The sequence below is a fragment of the Bactrocera dorsalis genome, chromosome 4 (assembly GCF_023373825.1).
Source record: "Bactrocera dorsalis isolate Fly_Bdor chromosome 4, ASM2337382v1, whole genome shotgun sequence".
Taxonomy (NCBI): domain Eukaryota; kingdom Metazoa; phylum Arthropoda; class Insecta; order Diptera; family Tephritidae; genus Bactrocera; species Bactrocera dorsalis.
Genome location: NC_064306.1, coordinates 53,357,692 through 53,369,806, shown reverse-complemented (window position 1 = coordinate 53,369,806; position 12,115 = coordinate 53,357,692). Strand labels below are relative to the sequence as shown.

At 37.2% G+C, this 12,115-nt stretch overlaps 1 protein-coding gene across 2 annotated transcripts in view; it reads left to right on the top strand.

Moving 5' to 3' along the window:
• The window catches only part of LOC105224371 (uncharacterized), a 72,469-nt gene that overhangs the window by 40,415 nt on the left and 19,939 nt on the right, over positions 1 to 12,115 (top strand). For both annotated transcript variants that reach the window (XM_049455202.1, XM_049455201.1), the window contains one exon: positions 10,422 to 10,524. In XM_049455202.1, the coding sequence (XP_049311159.1) occupies positions 10,450 to 10,524 (75 nt within the window). In that variant the 5' untranslated portion in view covers positions 10,422 to 10,449. The remainder of the gene's footprint in view (positions 1 to 10,421; positions 10,525 to 12,115) is intronic.

Here is a 12,115-nt window from a genome sequence, read left to right as displayed (position 1 = left end):
TGTCAAATACCACGCATTTTGTGTCACATCGGTGTCGAACGACAGCTGACAGCCTTGAAGTCGCGTCTGACAAATAACATGACATACTTAAACTATAAAGTATTATAGAGTGAAATTAAGCTTATATAAATTATTATAAATTCCAACAATCTACGCACAGGGGTTAGGATTTCAGCGAAAAAAAATTCCGGGCAACTAAAGTCTATACAATCTGGTGAAATTTGAGCCGGACTTATGCCAAAAAAAAACATATAAGTGAAGAAAATATAACATATTGCATTTAAATACTAATATTTGTTATCGCATTCAATTAGAAACATTCTGAGCCAATATAAGCATGTCGGCATTTAATCCAATTTTCCATATAGTTCTTTGTCATACAAGCTTCGGGTGGGATGGGGTTCAGTGTTGTCAGTAATATTGTGTTTACAGAATGTCGGGTCCGTCCATACGTTGTCAAGTATACGTATCTCTGTTGTGACCTCTAATAGACGTCCTTTTTGCAAACGTTTAGGCAATGATATGCTTTATACGCAAAACATTAAACAAATTGGTATGAGTCGACCGATAAGAATTCAGCGATTCCCTCGCCGTGATTCCATTCGAAACACAAAATTTCAAGCATACTCGTTGTTCGAGTTTTCTTCATAGTAAAAATCATTACACGAACTTTCGCTTCTTAAAAAAAGGTGCGAAATATACAATACTGGATTTTTGGCAATGCAATTTCAGGCGATTATAAAAAAAGGTTTACAAAACTTCTTCTTCTTCTTTACTGGGGTAGACACCGCTTACGTGGTTATAGCCGAGTTTACAACAGCGCGCCCCTCGTTCTTCTCGGAGCCGCTTCCTCTTAATTCGCAGCGTTGGATATCGAGTCTGACGTTGTTGTTGGTGTTAATGCTGGTTCCAAGATAGATGAAATTCTCTACGACTTCGAAGTAGTGACTGCTAACAGTGACGTGGGAGCCAAGTCGCGACTGCGACGACTATTTGCTTAATGTAACAGGAGTAATTTCATCTTGCCTTCGTTCACTATCAAACTAAGGAAAAAAAAAAAGAATCCCAGCATATTAGAAGAGAGTGGGAGTGGTTCGGATACAAAAGCCTACAAATTGTGACAATATCGCGTATTATTCGACAATTGCTTAAATATTGGATATATATGAAAAATATATTTTTTTTTACCTCAACTCTCTTCAGATAGTTGTGTCAAACAATTAAGTATGTCCAAAAAACCAATACTGTTGTTACGCCAAGGCTAAAATCACTGAGACAACTTTATTATAATACAAAACCCGCAGCTTATATCAAGACTTTGGCTTTGGAGATCTTAGCAATGCTCACTTGACGATTATACGGTGTTTTAGAAGGACTCTTGCCTTTTCCTCGTTATAAAAAAGAAATTTTATAATATATAATAATTCAGTTAAAAAAAAAAACTGAAACGATTATTTAAAGAATACTCTTATAATTCGACTTCGAAATGAATAAATACAATATTTTTTAAATACCTCTTCACCTGATGAAAATATTAGAAAGTAAGTATATTGTAATTGAAAATCGCAAGAGAGCTCAACATATCTCGTTAGTTTGTTCGAATGATTTTGGGTATAAAACAGGTTCTTGCTCGAGTCGTCCCGATAAAGCTGATTTTTTTTTTCAAAAATAGTACCGTAAACAGGTTCCGCCCAGTTTAATTAAAACAAAAGCAAAAAATTCCAAAAATTATTTAAAATACACCTTCTCACTGAGACACCCTGTAATTACGGTACGTGCAGATTGAAATTTAAACCCGAAATTTGTAGCAAAAAGTTCGCCCAAGCACACAAAAACTTGCACAAAAACAAAGCGCCCGAAGCGCACTTGTTGCCGACGCTACGTTTTTGAGTCACCGCCTCACGGCGCACAGCGCCTCCAAACAAGAACAAAAACACGGCAATAACTTTAAAGTGTGTACAAAATTTTACACACATAATATTTTGTGGCCGTATCCTTTCCACTTTTCACTTGAACATGACTTTTTTCGTATTTTTTTCTTGACAACCTCGTCATCATTTAAGAATTGTTATGACGATCGTGGCGGTGATCGCTGATCGCATACTAATAATGGAAACGTTGCTCTGCACATATTCAGCTGCGCCGACAAAGCTTCTTTTGTAGAGTGAATGCAAGCACACACAAGACACACGCTCCTCGCACAACATTCTATGGCCTTTTACGGGCTGATCGCGCAACGCGCCATTAAGCGATCTCCCGGCTGGCTTTGTGCGGCGCATTTATGACTTTACAAATTGTTTCGGTTATGGGTCACGAATTATTTTTCGTTTAAATTTCCGTTTTTCACCCGCTCTCTGTTCATTCTTGGTTACATCTCTTGTGAACGCTGTGAATGGCGTTGGCGCACTTTAGCCATATTCCATATTTTTTCCCAGCCCGTTACCAGGGCCAGGCGCACGGCCAGGTATTATGAGCTATGAGTGAGCTTTTAAAATTCTTATTGGCTTTGCGGACATGTACCATAATGCATACGATCGCATTCGCGTGCACGCTTTATTTGTACAGAAATTTGTTTTTGGGTTATTGGCGCTATTCAACGTTGATCTTCACTGATCTTTGGCTACCTTGCAGTCATACACATTTTACGCGATTTGTTGTTGTACATGTTTTTTTTTCATTTCTTCATGCCTTGACTTGAGTTTCAATGTTCTGTTTTTCTTTTCCACTTTTTATGTTTACAAATTTCTTGTTGCCACAGTCCGTTTTTATCGTTTTGGTTTACGTGCTGCCGCCTTTCATTGAACAAGAGTTTTCTTTCTGCTTTTGTTTATGTTAGTGTGTGTGTGTGTATGTGCTGATCTGTTATTTGTTCGATTACTGATTGCTGCCACAAATTTAATGAGTTGCCCTTGAGGTGATCGTCGTACTGAGAACGGCGAGGTTAGTCAATGTTAAGAGTCTTTACATACTTGTATATTGATCTTGGCTGTGGATCGGTTTGGGACAGAAAATGGGAAAATGAAAAATTCGGTTTCAGTAGAATTTATATCTCAATAACTATGGTAAATATATATGGCATTTGTATAGCTCAGTAGCTATGACTCACATTAAATTACTATTCTTTGTTTGCAGGCGCTTAAAAGACCAAAGCATTTTCGAGAATAGTTCTGATATCTCAAATTCCATCAGTACCAGGCCGAAAAGATCTTATTGCCATTAGAATTCAACTCAATTGCTTCAAAAGTTGACCTTGAAACAACCTCTTAAAAAATTAGATAGGTGTCAAACGATTTCTCCGTAATATATAGTATAGCATTTTATATTACGTAGATTTTGGTGTTTTGAAAAATACGCTTCACATATAGAAAGTTTCTTACTTGATTGTGATCGACCAGTTTGATGGCACTTATATTCTATATCGTCAATTCCGACAAATGAACAAGTTCTTGAGGAGGAGGTCCTATAAAATTTTAAATCGATATCTAAAGAATAAAAAGACTAATTCACGTATATACAGACAGACCGACGGGCATGTCTAAACCGACTCTTCTCGCCATACTGTTAATTGATATACCTAATATCTAGGTATATATATGATCTCCGACGATTTCTTGTGAGTGTTAGAAAGATCTTACCAAACTTAATATACCCCAGTCATTATTATAGTATAAAAGTTGATGAAAAATGGATTTCACTACTTTTTGGAGAAAAAAGAAAGCTGCAAACCAGATACTAAAAACAATGAATGAAGTGGAAGTGCAAGGGAGGCTACAAACGAAAACAACGAAAAAAATTATGAATTGATTATTCTATCTCAATCACTTAAATAATTATCATATAGTGTTATTGGACGTTTTGAAGATAAGATCGCCGAAAAAATTTAGCAATTTCCGCAAAAAAAGAGATTTTATAAAGGTCATGCACCATGTCACAAATCAATGTAAATGATGGTCTTGAAATTACTTTCACATCAACTTTATTCTCCCAATCTGTACACCGAGTGACATATTTTTATCTCAGATCGCAAGAGAAAAGAAATTTTCTAGAAAAGGAGATATAATTGCCGAAAAGAGGGTGGTTTTGAAGCCAAAGCCAAATCACTCGACAAAAATGGTATCGGCAAGTTAGAATATCATTTCAATCAGTGTATCAGTGCTCGATGGCAATTACACTACATAGTTTTCAGCCCGGCAGCCAAATTATTTTATTTTTTGAAGATCAAATATTATGGATGAAATTTTAATTTTTTTGTGTTTTTTACCCGAGGAAACTCATGTAGCCCCTGAAGTTTTCAAATAAAAGAATTCTTAATATTTTCTGAATATCGGCGTTTCTGAATTAAAATAAAGGATAACCATCGCTCATAACTTCTAAAGTAGGAAAAGTCCACCCTTCGCTTTAAATACACTTAAAATAAGGTAAATATACCTTTCAATAAACCCCAAATGAAACAATTTCAATTAACTAGGTTAAACTCAGCCATAGAAATTCAAATGCTCAACTATACCAACAGCAAACTCTAATTACCAAAATTTCATACAAACAAGGCCGCGCTGCAAAGTTTTGCAACTAAAGCTGCGCTAATGAAAAGCGTTCCCTTGGGGCAGCTTAAATCGGCAACAAACCACCCACTAATTAAAAACAAATCTAGCGAAAAAATTAGGCTGCTAATCGGCTAATAACGAGCGCTTGACCGCGAGGGCGTATGAGCTTACCACAACCACTACATACACCTACACTCACACATACCTGCACATATATTGGATTTATTTAGAAATTTCAGCAGCTGACAGCATTTTAATTGTGCTCATCAATTCCAAGTCATGCTGCCGACTGCAAAAGCGACTTACAGCCACACACACACACACACACCACCACCACAAGTTCACATGCAACGCTGGCTTGCCGATTTCTGCCCATGCTGGCAACGCTGCGTGCGGCCTTGATTACTTAATTAAATGCCAACAATCACGGTGCATTAAGTTGCTGAGTGGCAGTGGAGTAAGCCACAATTACCAGCATGAATGCAATAATAACAGCAACAAAAGCGGTGCGGGGAAAAATTAAATAGACAAAAACAATAACAACAACTAACGCCCACAACTGCACATTGGCGGCATGGGTGCTTGCCAACTAACGCTAGCAACAATAACAACAACAATAATACTATATTAACTAAGTCTATTGTAGTTGTTGTTTTGTTGGCGCAACCACCACATGCACAACAAAGCGTATCAACTTTAATCAATCAGCAACAAAATACGGTGAGCCACATGCTGCCAACAACAACAACAACAGCAACAACATAAACACGCATAGGTATAGAGCGTCAAGTAACAATTGCTGCCACGAGGCGTTGTTGCAACTCATGCCCTCATATACATACACACGCACACAGACAGGCGGCGGTGGATAACAGAGCAGAACGGAGTAGGAAAATCTATGTGCACTGGGGAGCACTAACGTTCGTCTGCGTTTAAGTAAGTTTATGTATATGTGTGTGTGTGTTGCACATTGCGTGGGTAACTGGATATCGCCTGGCACCCGCAACGATCACCATTGTTGCCAACAATAAATTATGCTACAACAAGCCAGCAATTGCAGCGATTTCACAGTACTTACAGCCTGGCTACAGCAACAACAATAATAATAGTAACAACAATTGTGGCAGTGAATATATGTGTGGCAAGCATGCAACAACAACAACGACAATTGTGGCTGTGAATATATGTGTGGCAAGCATGCAACCATAATGCCGCCAATTGCAACTAGTTGCCGTGTGGCATGTGTGGTATGTGCGGCAAGTGGCAAGCGACTGTGAAATGTGAGCAACGCGCCGTGCAGCGGCCATAAAAAGTTCAAAGCAGTCAAAATGTAACGTGAACGCGAACGTCAACATTGGCACTTAGAATGCGGTTGCCAGACACAGACAAACTTACACGCTTTTACAAAAACAAAAAAATGGTAACTTCGGTTGCGCCGCAGCTATAATACCCTTCACAAATAAAAAATTTCCTTACAAGAACTATTTTTTTTAAATCGGTTTGTATGACAGCTATATCCGATTTAAAAAAATTTCTTGGCAGATTATACCGTTATCTTCGATATTGAGTTGTGCCAATTTTCATGTAGATATCTTGTCAACTAAGAAAGTTTTCCATACAAAAATTTAACTTTGATTGATTAGTTTGTATAACAGCTATAAGCTGTAGTTGTCTGATTTGAAAAATTTCTTTGGAGATAATACCGTTACCTTGGATAAGGATCTGTGCCAAATTTTATGGAGATATCTTGTTGAATGAAGAGATTCTCCATACAAAAATTTGATTTTGACCGATAAGTTTGTACGACAGCTAAAGACTAAAGCCGTCCGATCTGAATAATTTCTTCGGAGATTATACCGTTATCTTGGATAATGATCTGTACCAAATTTTATGGAGATATCTTGATGAATGAAGAAATTCTCCGAACAAAAACTTGATTTTGACCGATCAGTTTGTATGGCAGCTAAGAATTATAGCTGTCCGATCTGAATAATTTCTTGGGAGATTATACCGTTACTTTGAAGAATAACTTATGCCAAATTTCGGGACAATACCTTGTCTAAAAAAAATATTTCCGTACAAAAACTTGATTTTGATCGGTCACTTTGTATGGCAGCTATATGCTATATTCTTCCGATCCAAACAATTTCTTCAGAGATTATACCGTTATCCTGAGAAATAATCCATGCAAAATTTCGTGGAGATATCTCATCAAATAAAAAAGTTTTCCTTACAAGAACTTGATTTTGATCGGTCAGTTTGTATGACAGCTATAGGCTATAACGGTCCGATATCGCCGGTTTCGACAAATGTGCAGCTCCTTGAAGAAACAAAGATGGATGCAAAACCTCAGATCGATATCACAAAATCTGAGCGACTAGTTCGCGGACAGTGGGAGAGACGATCTTGGCTAATTCGACTCACACATATGTGTATTTCGTATACAGGTATTCTCCGACTATTCTTTTTGGCTATAAGAAACTTCGTACTCTGTTCAGGGTATAAAAATACAAAGATGAAGACAGACATAAAGGCAGTGACCGAGACCCTCGCCTGGAGCGTGTGCCGCTTTTTTGGCCGCATGAATATACTTTTACACACAAACACATAGATGTGTATATGTATAAATGCGTGCTTAGGTCTGCCACATATTATTATTATTATGGTTGTTTTAGTTGTTGTAGTTTGGCTTTGAATTTGTTGCTTTGGCTGCTGGCAATAGTGGCATGCAACAACAAGCTATTTAGCTGTATTACACTGCAACGTTCAACTGCAGTGCAGCGTATTTAACTGTAATGTGCATATGTATGTTTGTGTGTGTGTGTTGCATGTGCTTATATGTGTGTGTAACTGTGGAAAATTGAAATGCATCGCTTTAAATTCTATAACAAATTTAACGTATTCATTTGCCTAGTGAATGTGGCATGCAACATGCGCGCCCAACTCACAGGCACACATACACACACACAAACACATAAATAAGGAGCTTCGCCCCCCTGGCGCTCACTGTCGTTTCGTCACGCTGCACACGTCTGCTCGCATTCGCATAATCAGCAATTGCTAACCCCAACTGCTTGGCTGCCACTGTTGCTACAACAACAACAACGAGTGCAACAACAGCAACTCCTACTTAACTTAACTTCTCATTCACTTTGCCTCACTTTACGCCAAAGTGGGTTAAGATCATTAAAATTCGTTGCAATTTCAAGTATGCTGTGTTGTTGTACACAAAACACTGTTTTGTTGTTGCTTTCTGTAGTTAGCTGTGCTGGTTAGTAGGTGAATACTGCAACAATGAAAAGTCAACGAGTAAGGGGGGCGAGCAGGGTCTTCGCCGGGAGTGAGCGCTCTCAAGTATGCACTCATTAAACTCAATGAGAATTCTCTGCCTGCCGCCTGCTGCCGGCTGCATCTCCGCTGTCAGTTTGGCAAATTAGCTGCATAATAGTCGCATCTTTAAGCCACTTGCATGAATGCGAGTAAATAATTGCAAGCAAGTGTATACGTGTATGTGTGTGTGTGTGTGTTTGCTTGCAACGTGAAGTGCATTTTTGAAATTTTTCGGCGCAAGTGGAGACATAGTCAAGCTCAAATATTTCATAATTGCCGTGAAGTAAGCATGACTCAAGCGAGGGCTGGAAGTGTGATAACAAAATGCATAAGGAAGCTGGAAATTCAGATGTTTGCAGAGTTAAGTGACTGCCTAATAGTCTTGACGAATAAACAACATAATAACCGAACTGTATTCTTTTCGACATCTCTCACTTGGAATTACCTAAAAATCATGAAATATTTAGAAAGAAATGTTCAGAGTGCTTAAGACCTATTTATTACGAAAGTAACGGTGATTTTAAGTCTTTTAGCATACGAGAAATATATTAGAAATAAGGTGTTAGCTTTAGGAGCTTGGAACAAGCCATACTGCGCCAACTCTTCCTCAATAAATCACATTACATCCACACAAGTCATTAAATTCAGTGATCTTTATGTGATACAACCCTTTAGATTTCCCACTATCAGTAGAATGGGAACTGGTTGGTGCTCCCCTCTTCTTGTGCGTTCTACTACTTGATAGCTGGACTTAGCGGCAGCTTGATCTGCGCTGGACCATCTACAGTTCATGCGTTGTATCAAGATTATCTTAGCTCAAGATTGATAGTAAAGTATTCACAAAGCTCTTTGCCCTAGTTCTAAGAGTTCTAACAGATTCCAGCTGCAGAAGCTGTAGGGAAGAAGTCAAGGTGAAAACATTTGGAAACGTGCGAAGTTAAGGCTTAAACACTTGGAGCTTACATCGCACCGAGTTGGTGGGAATAGAAATTAAACGGCTGAGCAAATTTGTATTGGCACTTTGCTGTGTTATGATAACGTATACAGGAGTTCTGCACATAATAGTCCAGGGTGATCTCTGGTTCAGCCAACGAACCTGATTTAACCCAACACCTTGGATTTAATTTCAGATAGTAAGGCCACTACACACTGGGCAAATAAAATATGCAACGTTAATCAATGCAAGACAGTACTAACCGAACCGTTCTAAGAAGCAATCAGTTGGAGGAGAATTCAACTTGCATTTTAAGCAATTATCTCAAAATCGGTAGATCTCAAAAATAATTTATGCTTACCATGGAAAAGCGGAGGAATAGGAAGACCTTGGAACACTTGGAGTCTTCAATTGGTGCCAAACAGCGAAATGGAAAAACAACTGGCGCGCTGTTGTAGACTCGGCTATAACCGCGTAAACGGTGTCTAGGCCAATAAAGAAGAAGAAATAATAGACAGTAGTATCCTATAGATACCGAATGGCTATCAGTCTAACGCTGTAGATTTATTGAGACTAGCGACTTAGCACAGAGAGTAGTAGTGTTAGTAGGAAATTTTAAAATTACGCGAGAATGTATGAAAATGGTTGTTTTAGCTCTACCCAAAGCCGGAGCACAGCACGACCTTAGATATCACCCTAACCAATTATGTTCATAGATTACAATGTTTTATTGATATTTTAACTTAGTGCTTCATAAATAATATTAAGGGGCTACAGCAGTGTAACGCATGAAAAATTAGGCGATTTTCGTAATTTTTTTAAGAGAAAGTACGGTATTGAATACTTTCAACTTTTTTGAACGTAATAAGGTATATTTTCGGCTATATTTAAAATTTTTTTTTTACAAAAATGTTGAAAAATAACGGAGTTATGAGCTGTCTTCGGAGGTGCCAAAAAAAACAATGTCCCAACTGCTGTCGTAATTCCGGCTGAACGAGTAGCTTAAACAAAAATATTCAAAAAGTTTATTAAACTTAGCGATATTTCCTATACAATGTCGTGCGATCTTTGAAAAATATCGAAAATTAACAAAATAACGTAATTAAAAAATCTCGTTCTTTTAGGTAAAAAATTTTCGTTTTTTTTTTTAATGCCAAATTGACAATCTTCAACAAATCCAAAAGATCGTAGGTCACTGTATAGTAAATGTATTCAACAATACTCAGTTTTAATTTGACAACAATACTCAGTTTTAATTTGAAGTCGATCGGTTAATTTTCCGATGAGTTATGATATCAGCAATTTTGAAAAATCTTGTTTCGGGAAAACGCGTTTAAAGTTTCACTCATATAGGATTATACTTGCGAGCGGTCGCTTTTTAGAACGCTGTCATCCAAAAACTATTCAAGATATGGCCTTGACTATTTCACAGGATATTTTTGTAAGTATAAAGTGTGAAAATATAAAGTGAAAGTGAACAAAATTAAGATTTCTATTCATTTTATAAAGTCATAATTAAGAAACAAAATTTTAAACTAATACTAATTTCACAAAAAGAAACTGATATGTATTTTTTACATTTTCTACTAAATTCATTTTCTTCTCATTTTCAGATTCATTGACATTGCGCACAGCTCCAAAATGTGGAGCCCTCAAAAAGGTCCTACACGATTGTGGGACCTTAGATTTAGTCATATATTTATATTACATTTAATGGTGAGTAAAAAAATATATTACAAAAAATCTGTGAAAAAATATATATGACTTCAGTTAATATACCGAAATATTATATAATAAGTGTATATTTATTAACTGTTTCTAAGTTTTTCACAGAGATCAGTTAGTTTTTAAGTAGCAACGCACTTTGGCCTCTCTATACCGATCGAAAAATAATCGCTGTTAGGAAAATTTTTTGTAGGATCGAATAAAACTGGCAGCCTTAGATAATGTATACAATTATAAAGGGTGTTTGTTAAGATATGTGGTTTTCAGAATGCAATAAAAATCATACAATTTAATGTTATAGCCAATAATTTAGCTTTGTTATAAAGTTAAGGGTTTGCCATTAAGTTTTAAAGATTATTTCGGGCAAGTGTGACCGTCGCGGCTGGCTCAAATAAATTTTAGCAGAATTATGGACGTTTTTTTGCTGCAATTAGGGGCTATTTGTCAGCAATAAACCGCAGAATATTCTTTTCCAAGTCGTCAATCGTGTCGGTCTTATCTGCGTAGAAAAGCGACTTTAAAAAACCACAAAAATAGTCTAAAGGTGTTAAATTGCAGGATTTTAGAGACTACGTCGGAAGCCCACGACCCGAGATAATGCGCTCACCAAAGGTTTCCTTCTAAAATCAATTCTTGTTTTGGCTGTATAGTATATAGCGCCGTGTTCTTGGAACCAAAGGCCGCCCAGATCAATGTCCTTTTATTCAGATATTAGAAGTCAATAATCATACCTCTATGCCTTCCTCATTGACTGTAACAATGTTCCATTTTCGAAGAAATATAGACCAATGATTTCCTCTGCCCTTAGAGAACTACAGAAGCAACAACTTTGTGTATTAACATACCCATTAAACCAAAAGTGAGCTTCATTTTTGAACAAAAGTTCTTTGGGATGTGTCGGATGAACCAACCATAGTTTGGTTAAAAAATTTCAAATGTTGTTCCGAATGAGTTCATCCTGCTTTTCATTATGAATTTTAAACCAATAAAATCTCGTGCGTAACTTTCCTTTTATTTCAACTGTTTGAGGTGAAAAAGAGGTCACTGAGATTCCGTGCACACCTTTAAGTTTGAACAGATGACAAATTTTGCATTAAGAATAGCAAGCAGAATTTCTTAACCAATACCTAACCTTTAAAGTTGATCCCAATAGCATTTATGGCTAAGCTACAACAAAGTAGTCCTTAGATTCACATTACTTTGGCTCTGGCGGTAATGGAATATATTAATAGGTTAGGTTAATCTGTTAGGTCAATGAGCCACACAGATCCTTTGCGATACCAGATTGAGTTCAGTTACTAGGTCCACGAGGAGTTAGGTTAATCTGGTGGGTCAATAAGTACACTTGCTAAGTCTAAGAGGAATAGTCATTGGATACGATGCCTGCGCTTAACGCGAATTTTAATAGACTCTGTGGCCTCACTATCGATACCTGCTCCAGTGTATCATACCGTGAGAACCCCAGATTCTTACAGCGTAGTCTTGCCAATGCGGGACAAGTGCACAAGATATGCTGCATTGTTTCTCTGCTTAAGAGATTTGGTGCAGTCTTCTCGATCTGAATATAATAATAAATTAGTTG